At 44.0% G+C, this 21,892-nt stretch overlaps 1 protein-coding gene across 6 annotated transcripts in view; it reads right to left on the bottom strand.

Moving 5' to 3' along the window:
- SEC31B (SEC31 homolog B, COPII coat complex component) overlaps nucleotides 1-21,892 on the bottom strand; it is a 35,844-nt gene that overhangs the window by 8,489 nt on the left and 5,463 nt on the right. For 3 of the 6 annotated variants that reach the window (XM_064513963.1, XM_064513961.1, XM_064513962.1), the window contains 20 exons: nucleotides 20,952-21,075; nucleotides 19,912-20,107; nucleotides 19,586-19,681; nucleotides 18,307-18,447; nucleotides 17,215-17,357; nucleotides 16,863-16,962; nucleotides 14,771-14,932; nucleotides 12,676-12,828; nucleotides 11,724-11,954; nucleotides 10,135-10,209; nucleotides 9,070-9,153; nucleotides 8,004-8,112; nucleotides 7,416-7,594; nucleotides 6,617-6,743; nucleotides 5,337-5,482; nucleotides 3,826-3,999; nucleotides 3,013-3,201; nucleotides 2,423-2,636; nucleotides 1,701-2,021; nucleotides 489-593 (listed from right to left, as the gene is read on the bottom strand). In XM_064513963.1, the coding sequence (XP_064370033.1) occupies nucleotides 489-593; nucleotides 1,701-2,021; nucleotides 2,423-2,636; nucleotides 3,013-3,201; nucleotides 3,826-3,999; nucleotides 5,337-5,482; nucleotides 6,617-6,743; nucleotides 7,416-7,594; nucleotides 8,004-8,112; nucleotides 9,070-9,153; nucleotides 10,135-10,209; nucleotides 11,724-11,954; nucleotides 12,676-12,828; nucleotides 14,771-14,932; nucleotides 16,863-16,962; nucleotides 17,215-17,357; nucleotides 18,307-18,447; nucleotides 19,586-19,681; nucleotides 19,912-20,107; nucleotides 20,952-21,075 (3,069 nt within the window). The remainder of the gene's footprint in view (nucleotides 1-488; nucleotides 594-1,700; nucleotides 2,022-2,422; nucleotides 2,637-3,012; nucleotides 3,202-3,825; nucleotides 4,000-5,336; nucleotides 5,483-6,616; nucleotides 6,744-7,415; nucleotides 7,595-8,003; nucleotides 8,113-9,069; nucleotides 9,154-10,134; nucleotides 10,210-11,723; nucleotides 11,955-12,675; nucleotides 12,829-14,770; nucleotides 14,933-16,862; nucleotides 16,963-17,214; nucleotides 17,358-18,306; nucleotides 18,448-19,585; nucleotides 19,682-19,911; nucleotides 20,108-20,951; nucleotides 21,076-21,892) is intronic. The other 3 variants (XM_064513964.1, XM_064513966.1, XM_064513965.1) reach the window with 3 other exon arrangements.

The raw sequence follows: 21,892 nt of genomic DNA, 5'->3' as shown, positions 1-21,892 counted from the left end.
CCAAACCCTGCCCCGTAACTGAAGTCCAAAAGGCTTTCTGATTCCCCTTGGAACAGAGCCCCCAGATTCTTCTGGGGAAGCCCTGGTCCACCACTGCCCTTACTGGCATTTGCCTCTTCCAGCCCACCTGGAAAGAACACAAGCACAAGTAAAGCCATCCATGAAGCTAGCAGTACAACAGGGAGAAAACAAGAGGTGAGTTAAAACTGCAGGTCTGTTCCTTACTTAGGGACACAAGAAAGGAGCACGGCCCTTGTCCCTGTCTTCCTGGCCCAACAGCTGTCAGAAGGGACTCAGACTTAAAATGCTCTAGTCCTTCCAGGATTGTACCTCTTACAGGGTGCATTCCCTTGCACCACCCCCAAACGTCACTTGCTAGTTTCCAGGTAAATCCACTACCCAAGCTGTACATATCCCCAGGCATGCAAGGAACATGACGAACAGCAATGAGCATGCATGCACACACACAAACACATGCACACACACACCCCACATTTCACTGGAAGCAGCAACATTTCCTCCCGCACAGGTCTGGAGGCTTCTCTGTGTACTACCTGCACGATCCAAGTGTGGATCTAGCCAAGGGAAGAAACCTGAAAATCAAGGCAGGGTGGAAGTAAGAGTGAGAGTCAGTGTCAACAACAGCTTTTACTTATTGGTAATGTACATGACTGCTGTCCCTGATAGCTTTTCAGAAGGGATTTGTCCAGCCTAAGCTTAGAGCCTTTGTATGTAGTCACCACAGGCTTCACACAGTGGGATTTGCTATCCGTGCTTAAACCCAGCTTAGCGATGGATTCCAGGTGGAGGCAAACCACAAAGCATCAACTCTTTCACTCTCAGAATAAGTGTGGCTCAGAGAAGCATCTGCTCAAAGACCTAAGGACCATTAGTCTTTTTCTGAGGGGTCTCCACAGCCTGGCCAAATCCTTCCCGAGGCAGAAAACAAAGAATTAACAAGCACCAGTTGTGCTGATGTTGTGGGAACTGGAAAGAGGGGCTGCCCATCCACTGGGAACTAGTTCCAACAACTCTCTCCATTTTCTTCATTGTACTAGTGGGAACTTCACAGGACTTGCAGTCTGGGCTGGATTCAAACCACAGACCCAGAGGGGAAAGGCTCCAGATCTAGAGCACTGCACAGAAGCATTCAGATTGAGTTCAGACAGAGATTCCCGGGCAAGCACTTCATGGCAACAGGAAGCAACTGGGTGCACTGGAGCAAGCAGATAGAGGAATTTTATCCTGAAGCTAGGTAACGGGTGTCCCATGGAGAGAAAAGAACCGCCCTGCTCTCTCAACATTTCAAACGCATTTATTAAGTAATGTAAGCAGAGATGAGAGCAGCAAGCCTTTCACCAGGGTCTAAGACAGCATTTCCTGGGAACCACCACCCTTTCAGTCAGAGCAGATTCCTCTGGAGTGAAGGGTTACTCAGGGAATGCTGGGGACCTGAAGAGACAGTACTTTTATAACAACAGCCTGGGGAACAGAGCAGCCAAATAGCCTGAAACTGTCACCATCCCTGTGTTTCATCACCACAGCAAGACACAGCACAACATACCTGTAACGTCAACCCCACAGAGCACCACATCCAGCCTTTATGGTGGCAGATCAGAGCTCAGCAGGCCAATGTCCATTAAGTACTGCAAACCCCATCCAGGACTGCCTTGGATACATGCCACACAAGCAGTATTTACCTGTGGGAGGTGGAGGAATGCTGGATGCTGCCAGGGGCTTAGCAGACGGAGCTCCAGGACCTCCCTGAGGGTAACCCATGTTCATGGGGTAGTTGAACGGTGCTGAAGAGAAACCAAGAGGAGACTGGCTTGCCAAAGGGAGAGGACAAGCCGCAGGGAGCTGAGATGATGGGACTGAGGCTGAAGTGAAGAGGGTGGGTCCGAGCGGTGGCACACCAGGAGATGCCATGGCCATGGCCTGTCCTGATAGAGGAGGCTGGCTGGGGAAGGGAGTTGGACCAGCAGGTCTGGCTGGGCTGAACGGCTGAGACTGTGACAGCACTACAAATGAGAAAGAATGTATCAGCACCACTTATTCCATGTCCAAGCTACTCCAATTGCTCTCCCTTGTGTCACTAAGCATTCCCTCTCCAAGCCATGCCCTAGAAGATTCAGGATCAGGGGTATCCCCCTATAAGTCAGGCTACATCAGTCGAACAAACCCTGTCATGAAGTTAGCAGCAGCTTCTCCACCCCTATCTGCAGCTAACATGGCTGCAAGTAAAGCACAGTTGCTAAGACCAGCTGTGTCAGAAGCACTGAGAAGGCACTTTGACAGCTGACTTGTTCTTTGCAAGTACAACGGACCCATGAGGAAGAGGCAGAGCAGCCTCCTTTGCCGACGACTTTGGTCTAAAAAAGCCTGAAGCACACTGGGAAAACTGATGACAAACAATGCTTACCTGGCCCTGGAACTGCCACCGGAGCCAAGCCCAAGTTGTACTGTGGGTATGGGGGCCCTCTGGAATATATGTTTTTTTGTGGACCAGCACTGGTCTGGGGAGGTGCAGCACTGTGAGGAGTCACAGACATTGCTGGCACTGGCTGAGGCGTGAAGAGGGAAGACACTGAAGGCTGAACAGGTGCTGAAGGGGTAAGTGATGACTGGTAGGTGGGCTGCAATGAAAAAGAACCTGATAATGGCTGACAGACATGTGGGGATGCACATGCAAACACACACATGAGCAGATATACTCTCTATCCCTCTCACTTCTCAGTCAAGGGAAGATGCTGCTTCTGTTAGTGTTCTGGAGAGACTGGAACAAAGGCCTCACTGCTCTCAGGAGCACACAAGATCTCCACCATCACCATGGTTGGCAGGAGGTGGCAAAGAGCACAAGACTAGGTGCTGCCCTCTCTGCCAGCTCAAGGCTTGTGGGCCATGTCTTCCTCAGCACTTGTAATCTGCACCATCTCAGAATTTCACATGCCACCCCGCCCAGTCCAGTAGCTTTCCTCCCTCAGGCCATGAACACCTGAGTTTAGGACCTACCTTCTCTGGATGTCTGGGACTTGCTTTGTGGATTGCTCCTTCAGGGGTGGAGCTGCTCTTGGCTGCTGGAGATGTGTGTTTAACACCACCTACATGGACACGAGCGTAGGGGAAAGGTGGTGGCTGCTGATCAGCCACATTCTCTCCCTGAGCATGGAACAGCCGGTCACGAAGCTGTTGGATCAGGAGCTGAAACAAACTACACTTTAGGGAAGTGCCTTGGAAGCCTCAGATTGAGGATGCTGTGGAGGCATTCAAAGCAGACCCTGACCAAAAACACTGAGCATCAACCTGCAGAATTAACCATTTCTCCAATAACCACAAGGAAAAAACCACAAGCCACAGGATCTGGGAGACCACCTATCACTTCCCCCAGCAGATAAAGTCTCAACCATCTTTCACTGATCCCTCCCCCAGTATTTAGGGTATTTCCCCACCCACATTTGCACACTGAACAGATTTGCTCTGAACTACAATGTGACCTCCCCATTCCCTTCCGCTTCCTCCAACAGCCGGTTTCAGGATTAGGCGCATCTTCCCTGGGAAGCTGCTTCCCAGCACTGCTTTCCAGGAACCATTTAACAGCACTATAGTTCCTCTCCTTCCCCCCCCCAAATCAAAGCTACTATGAAAAAAAGCAAATTAAGACAAATGCTGCATCTTAGAAAAACTAAAATCTCTACCCTCAAGTTACCATAACTAAGGTGAAACCTCAAGTCCTGATGCAGAAACCCAAGCTTATGAGTCTTTTGCAGAAAGTATCCCCCTTCCACACATGCTACTCTGTCCCACAACCACCTGTTTCTCACTCACCTCTTTAGAGCTGCTGGGTAGATAATTCATCGCGGCTGCCAAGCATCCTTGTGATGCCAGGAGGCTGGCATACTGGGTGATTCGTTCTGCCAAGACAGGGCCTGGCGCTGGCCCTGCTGTGCCTCGGAGCATCTCAATGGACCTGCTCAGCACCATCACCTTCTCTATCAGATCCTGAATAGGCAGGTGGGGAAATAAAATCTCAGGGAAGAAACAGACCCCTCAGAATCTGATTTGCTTTACTGGTCTATCTCATGCTGAGAAAATGCCAGATGGCTTTCTCCACTTTCAACTGACACAGAGGCCAATGTGATTAGAAGTTAATCCACTTGGCACCACATACTATCACTGAAAGCCTTTCCGCACAGAGCTGGAAACACAGGAGCAGAAGCACTTAGTGGAATAAAACAGGAACCAAGAAGCAATCCCTGACACAGCCACTTTCATGGTAAGGGGAGGGAAAAAAAGAAAAAGAAAAATCAGAAGCCACAAGGACATTCTAATCAACTGTGTCCTTTTTTTTTTTTTTTTTTTTTGATTAGGAAGTTTACTCCTGTAATTCTATGAGTTAAAAGATATCAGTTTGGAAAAGAAAGCATTAAAGCGGTACCAGGAGAAATTAATTAGGAAAAACTGCTACTGCTGACAGAACAACCAGAAGGTCTTTAGTTATTTGATCTCCTTCAGCTCCTAGAAATCAAAGTAATGTTTGTAACTGCGGAATGATATAAGTATCACTGACTGATAACAGATAGGGACAAGGCCAGTTTCAGACATAACCAGGAATGGTGAAGATGTCTTTTTGCTGCTGCCAATCACTAGTGGGGCAGCAGGGTCAGGGACCTCTGTATCAGAGAATATTATCTGCAGGTATCCGAGTGGAAGACTTGTCTTATTCATTATAGTGACTGGTGGACGCAACAGAGGTTAGTGACTTGGCCAGGATTGGTTTAAGTATAACAGGTAGACAACACTGACTTAGAAGGACTTAGGAGCCCTGGTTTCATTCTCAAGCTCTGCTCTGACTTTCCATACACGATCATTCTGCTTGCAGTCGGAAGACCACAGTCTAGATGTTATTTTGCCAGAGGCTGTTCTGGATGAAAGTAGAGCCAGATAACAGGAGTATTACAGTTAGACATGATTAACACAGCAGGAAATGTGTTCCCAGGCAACTACCAGCCAGATAACAGATACAGTCTAAACTTCTCCAACTAAATGGAAGCTCAGAGATGGCAACAGTAAATACAAAGACAGGCAGGCAGCCCAGAGCTCCTGCCTCTGGCTGGATTTATGTGAAGTGTAATCAGTACCCTCTAAGCAAACCCCTTATCATTTAAGAGTACAAGTCTCCTTTAATTGTAACCCCATAATACAGGCTAGAAGGAGATACTTTGGTGACAGCACTGTCTGCCAGAAGTCAAATATCCTGTTTGATGGGATAATGCAAACAGAGTGGCGCTACCAGACTGGCCTAGAGATGTGTCAAACCAACATCACAGCACCTGTACCTGCAGGGAAAGGGGTGACGAAGTCTCATGGTTTTTTACCCAGCATTCCACCAACCTCTCCACATTGCCTGATGAGATATAGCAGAGGCAGGCATCATTGGACAGGGCTGCATCTCCCTCCAACTCTAAGCGGGCACCCAGCATGTCTACAGAGGAAGAAGCACAGTTGACATTTAACTGTCTCTTTCTGAGGATCTCTTTAACCCTGAGGTTCTCTCAGCAATCTTACTCTGGGGCTTGGCATGAAAAGGTTTTGACAACTTAAGAACTGCACCTAATTCTAGGATAACGCAGAGAAACGGACACCATTAAGGAATCACAGAGCCAATTTGGTTGGAAAAAACCCTCATTTTTATATGTCTGTCCATTTTTATATGCCTGCCCAGACATATAAAATAAAGGAAAATCCTTAAAAAAGACAGAGGAGTTTAGTGAACAAAATCCAACCCTCTTTTTCAAAAGACGTGTGGGCTTCTCCATGCAATAGTAGTATACAGTACCACAGACAGCTGGTAACCTGGTAGTTATCAACGTCTGGCAAAAGCAAGGAGATAGAGGGGAGTTGGAGCTTTCTCATTATCGCCACCACAGTCATTTTCCACCCCTACAATTTGTTCCATGCAAGATGACATGTTTTCTTGCATTTCATGTACCCTTGTTTTACTTGTACCAAGTACTGGCATTTCTCCAAAATCACTCAGCCATTCTTTTTGTCAGCCACAGGCTAGTTACCAGACAAGCAATCTGAGTAACTTCTTCAGATTCGGTCACTGGATTGTCCCCTAACTCCGACTCTCAGAACCATCAGTTGCTGAGCATATTTGACTATAAACAGGACTGAGTAAACTACTGAAGCCATCAGTCATCAACCCCAGTTTATGAGCTTAGAAGGGAGAGGAATCTGCAGAGGAAACCCCATCCACATGGGGAGGACTTGACCTTCTTCTGTCAAGGAAATCCCTCTCCCCCAAAATAAAACAATAAATATCACCCTCTCTTAGTGCTTTAGCCCGGTACCTACCCTGGTCTTTCCAAGCTATTGGTGCAGGTGGCAGGAAATACCAGCATGTCTCATTATACACCATTACTCTCAGACACAATGCGCATAACTCATTCCCCTAGCTCAACAGTCCACACTTGATTTCGAATTCCAGCTACCTGCAAGTTCTGTTATGTGTAAGAACTGCTGTCTTTCCTCAACTTGATGTGCTTCTTTCTGTAAACAGTTCAGAGGTGCCCTTTCCTAAAAGAAACCTTATCAAAACAGAGTAACTGCATACCACAAAGTTGGGTATAATCCTCATGCTTTGAGTATGTTAACAAGATGGCCAGTGCCTCCTTCCAGTTCTGTAGATCACATGTGCAAACAATATCTTGCCAGTTCTGTTGCACAATGGAGGAAAGAAGCTGTAAAGGAAGAAGGCAGCCTGTCAGTCACTGAAGACTAAGATATGCTGTCTATTTGAGCAAGGGCATCCATACTGATAGCTCACTTTTGGGCATGCTTCATCATATGCAGCAACTACCTCTCTGCATGTTAAGGTCCACCAATCCCAGCACCCCAGCATCAACAGTTGGAAACCTGATGCCTTGAAAGAAGGTTAAAAAAAAAGGCCCACCAAAGCACATGAGAGAATATGAAAATGGCCACATTAGGCCAGACCAAAGATCTAGCTAACACACATTCTCTTTCACAGCAGCCAGTATCGATGATTAGGAATACTGGGTTAGGACAGACCGACCCCTGCTACACTCTCCAATTGGCAATTAGTAAGCTAGGACCTTCCTAGCTGAGAGCCTTAAAAGGATAGTATTTTCCACAGGTTACAGGCATAGGGAGCTGAGGCAGAAACCATTATACAAAAAGAAAGGAACAGAGAACATAAATTCTAAGTGGGTAGCATGAAATTGTCATAAAAGTATCAAGCAAACAGGAAAAAATATCAAGCCAAAAAGAGATGCACAGACTGGTGACATTTCTTTTTCCCCCCAAAGCATTTCTACATATTCAGACAAACATCTGCCAAGGTGTCAAACACACCTTCCACTGCTCGGCAGGTATACCAGACTATCACTTACCAGGGAGATTTTTGTTTTCCGTTTGGCAAAGTAGCGCTTCTGGGTCTCCCTTAGGAGGTTCTCTCCACCAGCAATAGCTAAGATAATAGCATCGGCAAAGCGTTCTGCCCGCATACACAGCTCCACTGCACCCTCAAAATTCCCCAGCAAGAGGGCCTGGCTGATGAGTCCATCAGTATCTGTAGAGGTGAGAAAGCAGATCTAAGCCACAGGGGCACCACCCAGATACATTAATCATGCTCATTTTAAAGAATAGGCAGTAAAAAACAATAACCTATGGAAGTCCAGCTAAAGGAAGATTTGGAAATACAAATCAGGTTATGTATCTCCAAAGAAATCACCGACTTAAAAGCAAGTCTCCTATTACCTAGGAGGTTTTCCCATACTCTTCATGGGTCTCTTATCTGTGAAGAATATTCTTTTGCAAAATGCTGATAGATGTTGCAAGACACTGGGATGGATCACAAGTTTTAGAAGTATTCTTCTGGTGCTGAAATGGACCAGGTTTTTCCTGCTCTCCACCATTTTCAGGTTTTCCCTCCTCCCCTTTCCTTAAAATAGGGCAGAAGCACACCTCATGTAACACACCTGCTGTGACAGGAATCTCCAAAGTGCTCATATCCTGTGGGATGAGGTTGTCAAAAAAGGCTGAAGAGGAGGAAACAGCAGCTACATCATCACTGGAATTTATCAAAAGCTGTGCAAAGAGCACAAGAAGTTAATTCATTGAACACATGGGCCCCTGCCCAAAACAGTTTAGTGGATTACAGAGTGGGATGGGGTGCTCCCCCACTTGGTTGAGAATGCTCATGTAAATCAGATTTCAGCTTGGAAACCATTCATGCCTCCTGTCATTGTTCTATCAATCCATATAGCTTCAGTGAGGCAGCAATAAGAACAGCGCTGCTACTGACATACCTTCGAAGTTTGCTGGTGTAAAACATGCAATGACAACGGTATTGTTAGCCAGCATTCATCCATTCAACTGCCAGCCCTTAATTAAGCTGAACAATTTTGGATGGAATAGGAATGAGCCCCACAAGCAATACCTGTAATTAACAGCTGGGATCACAGCCATGCTCGGTGCTCTACAGAAATGCAAGACAAAACTGCTGCCCCTAGACTATCTCAGCAAGTGTTTAAAGTTTGTGAAAAAAATTGCTAATTTGAGTGGAGCAGCTTTATATACCTTAGAGGAGCAAAATTTATGGTGGATGTTGAACCAGGCCCTGGAAGGCACCTGCAGATGGACATCCCAAAATCATGTGAAAATACATTTCAAAGGACAGAAGTGAAAAGGAAAGAAATGCAAAAGAAATACCACAGCAGAAGCTTCATAGAGGAAATCCAGAACTGTAGGATGAAGTTAAGTTGGGGTGAGGCTAATTCTATCACTGGAGAAATCAGCACTGGTGAAGCAAGCCTTCTTGCAGTGTTAACAGCCAGGAGTCCATCTTCATCATTCGCTGATTTGTTTTAAAGCCAGAAGGGACCGTTATGATCGTTTAGTCTGACCCTGTGGGGGTCTGATAGGCCTGTGAACTGCCCTCTGCGATTCCTGCATTGAGCCCAACAACCTGTGGTTGGAATTAAACCTTCCCATTCATTCTGCCCTCCACTCTTTTCCCAGACTGGCAAAATGTACAGGACATACCTGACCTGGCTGCACAGCATTCCTGTCATCTGCCTCAGGAAGGGGTTGTTTATCTGGTATCCCATTACTCAAACAGGAGGAGATCTACAAAGGAACAGACATTCACAGGGTGAAGCCCCTGTTAAAATTAAACACATGGGCAGCAAAGTAGCCAACTGACCAGTAAGTTGCAGACAATTCCCCTGGCTCTTTCACCTCTTTGAAAAGTTCCACCTCTCACTATTCCTGCCTAGTTATGTAGCAGAAGTTATTTGTCCCTTTCACAAGGACACAGACCATGCTGCTGCAAGAGTCTCTTCCCCTGCAGCTCCATCAGTGCTATGCCAGACTGCCTTCATCTATCACTTACTTTATCACTGAGGAATTCTCTGAGGCACGGACAGCTGGGAGCTAGAAGAATGCTCTCACAACTGCCATGTTGTTATACACTTCTCTGAGCATCAGCAACTAGAGGCAAGATATTGGGTTCAAGGTTCCTTTGGTCTGATCCTGCACATCTATGGTTATATTCTTACAGGTGCCAACATTTGCTTTTTAATAGGAATTCAGGAGATCTGGGCCCAGCACAATCAGAAGAAAGGATCTGAACAGTCTTTTCAAACTTCATCTTCCTACATCACCCTCTCAAAGCAGATCTCTGGGATAAGCAGTTAATCTTTCAGCTGTGGGGAGAAGGCCTCAGATCTCAGCAGAGGTTTCACGATCATACCCATCACATCTAGGTCAGCTTTACTATTTAAGATCTAGAAAAACAATTTCAGAGTGGTATGCAAGACCAAGAGGTGTTAGTAGAGCTCCAGGTAAGGAGGGGAAAGGAATGATTCCAGACTGATCCAGCATCCCATCTGTAGTCCCAAAAGAAACTATAGATTGATCTGTGCTTATGTTCCCTGACCATTGCACTAGGTTTCAGCTTGGGGGATGAGGTACCCCTCACCTGAAATTTCATATAGTTGAGTGTCTCATGTGATGCAAGATCACTCACTCATCTCCAGCAGGGACCCTGCAACTCTCCTTCAGTGGCCTTAGCCCTGTATAGGTTTCTCTCTATTGTAGACCCCTCACCTTTTTCTGCAGATCTTCTTTACTGTAGCCCAGCAACTTGAGGAGTTTAGTCCTGGACTCCTGCTCCAGATTCACCTGGGTCCCAAAGGAAATTGAAAAAGACAAGAAAATCTGTAAAATCCTAGATATCTACATGCTGTCAACAATTGGCTACTTCTGCAGCAGCAAAGTTTAGAGCTCAGATAATGGACCCAACTATGACAAATCCACCTAGTGACTATTGTGTACTGTGCTGACTTAAATTCTAAAACGTATGGAATTTAAGTTATAACTGTGATATGAAGGTAAAATTCGAGTTTATCACATAGTTATAATTGTGGTGTAGCTGCGTATCAGAGCTATGCCTCTGTGTAAATCCAGCACTCTTGCTTATTAATTCCCTGGACAGTCCCAGAATTCTCCAGCTAATCTCCACATAAAAACAACGCACTGATTTGAGACAACAGACCAACCTGAGACAGAGTGGTTGCCTGAACTCCTAGCTGGAGCTTCACAACAAAGTATTTAACTAATTATTACAGAAACTCTCCAGGTGGGAATTTCAGACATTTCTAGGGATTCTCACAGGTTCCCACTGCTAAATGGATGGGCACTATTTGCATGCTTCAATGTGTGATTAACATCCTGGGAGGAGAATGTGTCTGTCTCAGCAGTTCTCCCAGGCAGTTCCTACTGTAGAATTGACCAAATTGTACACAGATGAGAAACTTTTAAATAGTCAGTAGAAACTGTTCCTGCAGGTACAGAAATGACCATGCAGGGCAGTCTTCTGTACACAGTTAAGATGCTTGGTTTGTAGTTCAAGACAATCAATAGCAATGGATCTTGCATATCCTGACTGCTCTTACAGGACCATGAGACCACCCAAATTCATTAGAACAAACAGTTTGAGCTGTCTCATCTGACACAGCTGAACACACTGTTGCAATGATCCTTGCAATGGAGACTTCTGTCATCACCTGGAAAGCACCTGGACACCCTGTTCGAGAGACTCAATTCCACATGCAAGTGTTACCCTATGCAAAAGATACCACCACCACCCCACACACACACAAACATGAGTCCATGAGTGTCTGTGCAGTGCTATCAAGGCTAAGAGTCCACTAGCCCTGTCTCTCCAGAAGGGTGGTCACTTCTCACTACTGCACTCTCATAAATACCAAATTGTCAACAGAACCACCAACCTATGTAGGGCTGTAAGGCAGTTCTCATGCTGTCACAGCTCTCTCCCTCATTATAGGGTAGCCTCATTGCCCATTTGGACTTTGTCTTGAGTATGAATAGGGTAGAGCTCTACGGGTAGCAAATACAGTATGGCTGTAGGTTGAGATGAGAAAATTCTGTTTAGCGTATTGACAGAAAGCCCAAAACAGTCCACCGAAAAGACCGTTCCAACTGAAAAAATAAGGCAGCCTCCAAGACTTCAACTGCCAAAGCTTTTCTTTAGATAAAAGATTAATTAGTTTATCTAGTTCAGTTTAAAATCTTGAAGAACAGGAATATATATAGCTATAGAGAAGCATAATGGCCACACTCCACCCCAGAAATGAAGAAAAACTGACATCTGGGTTTCTCCACAGCCATACTACCTTCAGGAAGTTCCAGAGGTTCTCATCAAACTGCAGCTTGGCTGTCTGGATCTTGCCCTTGCAGTATTCGAGGAGGTTGCCTGACTGCAGGGCCATCTGCAGTTCTCTGGATCGGACCAGGAACTCTGTTTCAGTAGTGACTTGACTGATGAACACCTGGCGTGGGCAAATCTGCTGCACTTGCTGTCCAGGAACTTTGGTAAGACCAAAGGTAATCAATTTTCCCCCAAACTGAGAAGGACAAAGGGAGACACAGTAAGCATTCTTGTAAGTGAAGGTAAAAACAACTCACTCAGCTTTTCATTTGGCAAAGTTGACTCAAGTTCCAGCTGTGATCACAAAGAACAAAAACAGCTACATGCATATGGATGTTAGTGACACTGAAGGAGTTCACATCACAAGCCCTTCAGCTGAAGGGCTAGTAGCCCTCACTGACAACCATAACACTTGTGTATGTGCTGTCAGGCATAGCCAATTGGAAATGCCAGAGAGGCACAGAGGAAGAAATACTGTTTGGAACTGTTCTTTTCTGAAATGGACAGGCAGGCTGCACTGATTAAAAGCCATAATGTGAATGGCAGGTGCTAGACAGACAGACAGAGAGAGGAAAGGGCTTGAAAATTACATACATGGATAGCAAGGAGAAAAAGAGAGAGAAGGAGAAAGGGAATGAATGTCACACAGCCTACAAGGAAAGGATTTATGGGCTTTCCTTAGCTCCATAAATCCTACTTATAAACTCACATGCTCTGCTATAGGACTCTGCTCAAAATGTATCTGAACACAGAGCAAGACAGCTTCCTTGCATGGGATACCACACTGCACCTTACACAGGCATCAAAAAAGAGCAAGTACCATGAAAATAAAAAGGTTTCTCTAACACGAGAAATGGATTGCATCACAACAAGAAGAATCTATTGCATTTTCAGCTAAGGATGCTCCATTTACTTACTGCAAATGAAACGCCCACAGGCCTGCGAATCCACTTGGGCGGCTTTTTTAATGGGGGAATCAAGGTGGTCTGAGCTACTTGCTCCGGCACCTGCAGAGGAGGAAGGGTCTGTCCTGTGCCAAAGGGGTCAAGGTTGTTGAAGGAGGAGGAGATCTGGGATCAAATGGAGAAGGGAGTGAGATATAATTCTGTTCCTCTCTGTAGGGTATAAGTACATTCAACTATTGCTTAGTCATTAGTTACCCTCCTTGCTGATGAAGAAAGAGGCTATAACTCCTCTTCCTGGAGTGCCACCAAACCCCTATGTGAGAGAAACAGTATTTCCAAACAGTTCTGGAAATTATTTCTTAAGCAAGGTTCACCTTGAGAGATTTTAAAGTTTTCCTTAGCAAGATGAAAACTGCCTAACAAACACTGCTTGGCCTAGCACCCAGCTCATAAACACAGGAGTTACAAAATTACTTGTTTTATGCAAGGCAACGATTACATATGGTCAAAAGTTGCCCAGCTTATTTCTCTTTTTGCTCATAAAGGAATGCAGACTGCCCTTCTGTTGTCAGAGTCTTTGGAATGTGTTAGTTTTAAGGACTGTCTCAAGCTTTTATAAGACTTTAGAGGAGGCTGGTAAAATAAATCTCTCCAGACTTTCTTGCCTAGACAAGAGCGTATCAGAATTAGCCCCCGATCTTGATTTCTGACATTTAGGAAGTCACTGACTATATACACAATGCTGCTTGCAAGCGTTTACAGTTTTTAACATTGATGGCACAGATTTGATGCTTGCAAAGGAGAATCCCATTCAAGCTTGACTGGATCATAGGGCACAGGTCCAAAGAATGGCTGACTGACATACCTGAAAGGAAACAATGCAAGTTTGAGCAAAGTAAGTTTGCCAAACAAAGAATCACAGGCAAGACCTAGATGCTTTGTCCTTCACATCACTGAGTCACTTTAGTGGAAAGTAATTCTGAAACGGATCGTTTCCTGGGGTAACAGCTTGTACTTAACAGATAACTCCTCCTAAACCTTAAAAAATAAATACACGCTATGGAGGTACTAGAAACATCAGAATGAAGATCTTTGACAAAGGGTTTTTGTCCTGATACCATCAAATTCAGAGGACAGAAAGCTTAAAAGGTCATGAACTCCCTTGTCTCTGTAACTATTGTTGTCATCTTCTACTTACGTACTTATTTTTTATTCTATTTATCTAGGAGTTGTTCTACCCTACTATTCTCCAGTTTTGAAGTGTGGGAGTGTGATCACATGCACGTGAAGAATACACATAAAGAAAATTCTCTATGGGTTACGTAAATCCTTAATCTCCTATGGCTGTTGCATCATAAAATATTTTGTCTCTTGCAAATCCTATGAAATTGAACTCAGTCAGCTGTAAATTACTGTATAAATAACACAAACATGCTTATATGTATTCTCTTAAAACCTGTATTATACTACATCTGTCAGCTGAGAGATGGAAGGAATTAAACTAAAATTTTAGACAGCACTGGCATTTAATTTGATCAGAGTTTGGCCATCTATTCATCAGCTAAATAATGGGTTTCAGTTTCAAAATATTAACCTGCTCCAAGTTATAGTCAACTGACTTGGGGTAAATTACTAACTATGGTTTATAAGCTACTTTTTAAGATTCTCTTCGGAGCTAATAAAGGAAAATTCATTGTATTACCTAGTATTGATTTAATTTCAATTTAATGGCAAGAAAAGCTTATTGCTCTAATAGCTGTGCTGCTTTAGTTCTAGTCTAGTAGTAGTAATCATAGAATACATGTATCATCAAAACTCCACTTGATTTTGTTTATGTACTTTAACGGATTTTACAAGAGATACTGAGAAACCTGTTTATCAAGAGGCAGCACAGGCAAACAGCCCTTCTGAACTTGTGTGGATATTAAGTCCTCATTCAGCTAGCTTCTGGTTCTCACACGTATCATGCAGCAGCAGTACATCCTCATGGATGAGATGACTGTGTTACTTAAAATCACACTGTTACATGGGTATCCTTCTCACATTCTTAGAAGCCAGATAAAAAGCTGCCAATGCCTTAAGCCCTAGGATGTCCACAGGACTTTACCTTGTCAGCCTGAGTCTTCTGTTGAGCTTCTAAACTCCCACCCATAACAGAATAAATGTTGATCCACCCATCAAATGTGGCAGCAGAGAAGACTGTGGGGTTTCTAGGACACCACTGGACATCAAAACACCACTGACTCCGAATGGGCAACTCATAAACCACCTATCACAGAAAGAGAAGGCAAAAGCACATGACATAAGAATATTCCCCTGCTCTCCTCAATTTACTTGTCTACCTTATTTATACCTCACCATGTATAAGAGTCTCTTATTTTTGCTGCTTGAAGGATATATTTGCAACATTAGAGTTGCAACGCACTGAGCCCAAGCAGTGGAAAGCCATGAAAAGCTGCTAAACAATATTCTGACCATAGAATAAAATAATAAGCAACAAGTCAGTTTTGCTCTAAGTATTACTGTACCAGAGTGCTTAACTGTGGCACCTGCTGTTAATTCAAGGAGACGCATCAAAAACAATGGCCAGAAAAACATAAGCCAATAGGCAAAAAGATGTCAGGAGTAAGAACATGTAAACCAAAAGGACTGTCTGGAATAACAAACTTGATAGGGAAAATGAAAGGCTACAGGAAAAAAAAGTAGAATGGCAAAAGAGGTACAAGGTACAAGGTAAAAGGTACAAATGAACTACAAAGGATATTTTAGCCAACAGGTTTCTAGTCCAGCCCTCAAAAATCCAAAGTTCAATTCAAGGGCCAGTCACAGACTTCCTGCATGATGTTAGGCAGCTCACTAATATAACCTTGACTTTAAACCTACAGTTTGTAAAATGGAGATTTCCTCTGTGCCTCACAGATAAATAGTTTCCTGAGACACAGAATCCTAACTTTCTTTTCACGTTTCTGTGCCTAGGAACTTGATTTGTGTTCTATGCTCTCAAGTATACAATCTTGCATTGTCTTATATTAAAATACAGATTGCTAAACAACAACAAAAAAGTTTTTTAAAACAGCTTACCAGGAGATCAGCCATACTCTATAATTTCCCCGTCCTTACTGTTCAGAACCCTCCCAGTTTTTGTATCATCTGAAAATTTTCTAATCAGTGCTAAAGATTGGCACTAAGTCAAGAACAGACCCCTAACGATAATCTCTGCATAAATGTCTAACTTAATTTTGGACCCTGCAAATCTACAGCAGCATGCATACAAAGACAAGCCACTTTTACTAAAATTGGCTTTTAAGTTCTCCTCCTAAAACACAGTGAAAAGATTTTAGTAACAAATAGACACCAGGAAAGTTTCAGAGTCAGATTCTCTTCTAGTCATTAGACATCGGTACAGAGTGATCATCAAATCCCACGAAGCCGCAACAGCAGCATTTCATGCTTTCTACAAAAATGGCTTAACTTTTCTCCGTGCCTCCAAGGCAAAGGTGGTCAGCTCAGTGAAACTGTCCCATGAGATGCATCTGATCTGGGGCTCCTAGCTGGAATTTGTTAATATTGTTAGAGTACTTTTCCCATGCTATCATTGAGATCAACTAAGTGAATTTTGTTCAAAGTTCAAAATTCAGTTTTATCCAGAAACATTTTTGCACAGCCTTATTTTAAATGTTTAAAACTGTTGTGATGCCTAAATGTTTCAAAGATGGTGTTTTTGAGATACACGACTAGATAAACACACGTGTGAAACCACTGTACTATGGAAAAAGTTTGTACACATCTTCAGTTACACTGTTCTGCTCCCTAACAAATGCTCCTCATTCTCCTTGAAGTTTCTGCCAGTTTTTGAATACCCTAGGAGAAGGAGGAAGAAGAAACAAATGGACACAGGAACCACTACATATGTGAACAAAATAACAGCAATCAAAATTAGCTGAAACTAAGTTTTAGTTAAAGCTTTCCTCCTTCTGTGACCTCTGTATACAGTTAGAGGAAATATCTGAGAGTCTCTGTTGTTTTCAGTTTGGACATGGACAACAACCTCATTCTCTTCAGACAGGAAGAGTGCAGAAGACATATTGGAGGAAATGACATCAGTACTCCACAGAAATACAGAGAAGGGACACACGCATAGCATGGCACACAGCTCCGCGAAAGGCAGCCAATGCATACTTCCAGCTGTGGTTACGTACCTCCCCCATACTTGGGTTCCAGCACAAGATCCGGCTGTCTTTGGCACTACTCAACAGCAGTTCAGGGTCGGCCTGGCACCAAGAGACAGACAGAACTCCCCTAAAATAGAGCAGAAAGAAAATACAGTCATATTCCATACCCAACCCACTTTCCTGTCCTGTCAACAAGAAAGCAGAATACATTTGCACTTAAGCTCAAAAATGCTGGTTCTCATCTCTGCCTGAACCAGACCAATCGGTGAAACAAAGCAGCCTGTAAAAACATCATAGCTTGCCAAAGCCCAGTCTCCCAGCTGCCTTCCTTTTAAAGATGGAAATCCTTGAAAAGGCAACATGACAAGCAGGCCCTTACCTCATGTGCCCTTCCAGCTGGCTCAAAGGAGAGGTAGCAAAACGCAAGTCCCATATTTGGATCACTGGCAAGCGGTCATCCTCAGAGGAAAGGACTAGCTGGGTTGCAACTTCTGGGTGCCAGGCCATTCCTGAGCAATGCATCTAGGGACAAAAATAGCATGGGCTGAAAATTCAGCAAAGCAAGCTGGCAACAGAGCAACTGGCCCAGAGCCACATCATTCTCCACCTAACTCTCCTCCAACATTTGACATAAAGCAAGTCCAGCAATATCTTGTGGGAAACAAGTATTTCTACCTTTTCTACACAGCAGAAAAACTCAGTAAGTCTATAGAAAACCTAGAAGTAGTCCTTCAATTATCTAGGAAGTGAGCTGTGATTGAAAGTTTGGGGGGTTTTTTGCATTCTTTTATGAGCTGGAGGACTTCTACTCTATTCCTGCACAGGTGGGAGCCTTCCCACCTGCCTTGGATATAGAAAGATTTCCTTACACATCCCTTTATGAATTACAAATCTCCTGCTGCAAGGTCATATGAACATCTGCCTGTAGGCACAGACACACAAAACCTTAGGTCTTCCAAGGACGATTTGTACCAACAATCAGATCTTTCTCAAGGTTCAACAGCTTGTTAAATCTCCCAAAATAACAATTTGCTGCATTTATTTCCAGTCTTTCATGCTTTAAAATGTATCAAATGCTGGTTTGGAGTGACAGCTACAGCATGGCAATAGTGTCAATTATGCGCACAGTTGGCTGCCTCATGCTCTGACCCAGGACAAGAACTCCAAAGAGCAAGCCAGTATCTTGTTTCTACAGTCTACTTGCTCCTTGATTTCTCTCCTTCCATTGCAAGGAGGGACTCCAAACAGTGCTGCAGCAGCACAGAATTGCTAAAACTTAAGGATGCTTTGCACAGATCCACTGCCACCCCCTGCTATAGCCTTCTTACAAAAGCCTTCCAGTTCCAAGACGACCAATCCCAACAGCTCCCACAGTAAAAACACTTCATCCCTAGAGCCTGTACTACTGCGTTGCAATCACTGAGGTGGCGTGCTGGAGGCCCATCAAAATTACAGTCTTTCCTCCACTCACTCTGTTGCTGTGGTCACTGACTTTGATGATAGGCTCATTCTTCCTGAGGTCCCAAACCACGGCCTTGCCGCTGGGGTGAGCGGAGGACAGGATATGCTGCACCTGCCGATTCCAGGACACCACACTAATGTCTTCGTGAGGCTGCCAAGATAGCAAAGGCCACAGATCCATTACCACCATGCTGAGGGAACATCAATCGCAGGATTCTGTCACCAGCTTGACTAAGAGATTTGAGGACCTGCAGATTCCTCTCTTCAATCTCTGATCAACCAACTGGAAATATCGGCAGCACTGACAGGGAACGCTAGGGAGCAGGGGAAATCCTTTACACAGAAAGTGCAGTGGACAGTCTGATTCTATTGAGAATGTCACCTGGAAAAGCTCCTTTGCACCTTGGGAGCAGGTATTAGATTCTACATCTGAGTCTGCATTAGCGAAACGTGTCATAAACTATTAATTCCACAGTAAAGGAACAGATGCACATAGAACAGCCTGCAATATACTGAGATCAGGCTGCAGACCAGAAAGAACACAGATGTTTCTACCCTGACTCCCGGAAGAGAACTTAAATGGAAAGACGACCTTGTGCAACATTTCAAGAGTGCAGTGAGACGGACAATGAAGCATTCAAGGCTAATTCCTGTTATTGCATCTACAGCAATGAAGGAGATGGGCAAGGAGACAAATGGGAAGCTTACTGCAGGAAAACTTGGCCTGCTTTTAAGAAAGCTTACTATGATCTTTCTACTTTCAGGAGCTGATTGCCTTGAATAACATAACCAGGATCAGAAGATCAGAAGCTTCCCCTCCAAGCTCAGGAAACATTATCTGAAAATAATAGCCAAGATGCATTAAATGGTTCACTGGCTGTGCTGGGGATATTACTATCATGAGATATGAAAAGCTTCAGCTGAAGCAGATTCATACCTCAGAGAAGGTCCAATAAGCCTTCTTAATCCATCACATATGCCCCAGCTGAATCACAAGACAAACTGGTCAGTAACTTGATTCAAATCCACAAAGCGCTTACCCATCCATGCAATATGCATGCTTCTAGAGCTTAACAGCCTACCTCCCTTCCCTTTACACCACTCCTTCCACCTCCCCAGAATGAGGCCGACTAGCCAGTTCTGATTCATCTTCCTCTTGAGAGAGATCAAGATGACTTCCCTCTTCAGAGAGTGAATACAGCAGGATCATTCCACACCCTCATATCATTTCACCTTGCTTACTGAGAAATAAAACTGCAGGGGTCTTGCCCAGAGGAAAACTCCTTTACCTGTGATTTAGCTCCTGGTGTCATAGGCACACTGAAGTTATTCAAGTCCCAGATGAAAATTTCAGAATCATTGGCTCCAGAGGCCAAGAGGTTACTCTGTAGGGAAAGTAAAAGGTCAGCTGAGTTTCCTGCTCACAGGGAAAGGGGAATTCAGTGAAAAAGCCATGAACAGAACTCAAATCTGGGTCCCAAACCGGTTCTGTATCACAACTACCATGCCTCCTCTGGGTTAAATCCATTCCTTCGGTTTATAAATCTGCATAAACATGGGAAAAACTCATGGTGGCTAACCTTCATTTAGGTTCAAGTATCTTAAGGCTGCATACCTGGAAAGGGTTGAAATCAAGAGCTCGAACAGGGCCTGAATGCTTCTCTGTCTGCCCAATTACTGGCTCGCTCTTTGAAGCCAAGATCCGGTGTGCACTATACATTGTCAGTACTCCATTATCCCCTCCACCAATGATCACTCCAGAGGACTCAGGGGACCCATTTCCAAAGTTACCCCAGATCAGCTTATGAAACCTGAGGGAGAAAATGAAGCTGGCATCAGCCGCAATATTCAGTGGAAACCAAGACATCCTGCACAACCAAGAACAACATCCATATTCCAATCTATCAAACACACCTATCAGTCTATACCTTAAATAACTATGCCCTTTTGAAGAAGACTGCAGCTCCCACACCCAAAAAGAAATGAGCTTCCTTCCAGTGTCTTTGGAGAAGGTACCTACAATAGAAGATCTTTTCTTTTTAGTTTTCTTTTTTGTTGTTTTGGGCGGGGTTTTTTGTTTTTTTGTTTTTTAAAGAAGTTTAGGACTTCATGTGGGATTTGGTGGGTGAAATCCTCTAAACTACATTATATGGACAGTTAGATTAGACTACTATACTCTTTCCTTTCCAGCCTTCAAATCTGAAAAATATGTTTATTCATTGAAAAAGCTGCTAGTTACAGATAAAGGGTAACTGTATTTTGCACTGGGTGCAAACATCACTGTCAAGCGTAATAAATCATCTCCTCTTAAAAAGCTGGAAGATAGATTTCACTCTGCTGCTGTTTTTTTTACTCAAACCAAAAGCCCCAGTTAGTTCACATGATACAGAATGACTCTCCAGACTACCATATAAGTCCTCTTAAGACTTCTCCACCAATCCAACTGCTGTACCTTTGCGAACACATTAAATACCAAGCATGATTTGTCTCAAGCCAAGAATGCTCAGGTCCTTAAAGACAGAAGGTAAGCCAATTCCAAGAGATCACTTTATACACAGAAAATACAATTTCACCTTCTCTCCTTTCTTGCGCTAGAAAAGCCCTTTTCAATTCTACCAGCTGGTATGTCTACCGACTGGTATAAGCCTCTAATACCTGTTTGAGGCAGGAAGGGTTCCTTTCCGCTTCATGTCCAGGGAGGGGTCCCTGAAGTCAATCTCAAATATTTCCAAGGTGGCATTTGTACTGAAGGATGCATCCAGTTGCTGGGCAGATGTTCCTAACAGAAGTATAAGTGGGACACTTACAAGTAGGCACTTTTTTCATGAGCACAAGGGACAAAAAGAGTAAGGCTTTAGCACTGCAACCAATCTTTGACCAACGAACCAATCCTTGACTGATAGTCACGTTATCCTTGGTGCTGTGCCTGTTCAAGGAGAGGATGTGTCTAAACAGCTCAGATGCAGGAGACAAAAGTTAAGACAAAGACTTTGAAAGAAATCAGGACTTCAAGAAATTCTGGGCATCCAGGTCACTGATGCGAAAATACCTTTTTCTCTTTGGGGAGATATAATTCATATACCCTCTTCCAAACAGCCACAGCCTGTGACAATAGGTCCTTATCAAATTACAAATGCAGTTGCATCATGAAATCCAGGTACAATTATGATCCCAAATACTTCTGTATGCTGTTGGCCCAGCCATGATCAGAAAGTCTTGATCAGACCTTCTAAACCTAGTCTACAGCAAAAGTTCCTCAACCTTAGCTGTCTAAACATTCACTGATGAAACACAGGGAGGTAGCAGTCACACAGTGGTGGCTTCCTTACTTCTCCCTAGTTTACAGAATAAAAGCTAAAAATAGATTTAAGCTTGCCTAACGGGACATTGCCATGCAAATAGTCACCCAGTTACCACAGGGATGCTTTGTAACTGTCTATGGGAGGGGAAGTGCCCAAGAGACCATAAAAAAGCCGCACAAATTATGAAACTATGCAGCTTCTGATCTAAAGCAGACTGAAGCCAAGGCCTTTGGTCTAACCAAAACTCTGGCCTTATTAGAGAAGCACAAAATACACCATCTACCCCAGAAGTAA

Source organism: Dromaius novaehollandiae, chromosome 6 (genome assembly GCF_036370855.1).
Source record: "Dromaius novaehollandiae isolate bDroNov1 chromosome 6, bDroNov1.hap1, whole genome shotgun sequence".
Taxonomy (NCBI): domain Eukaryota; kingdom Metazoa; phylum Chordata; class Aves; order Casuariiformes; family Dromaiidae; genus Dromaius; species Dromaius novaehollandiae.
This window is presented reverse-complemented; position numbering and strand designations above follow the sequence as displayed.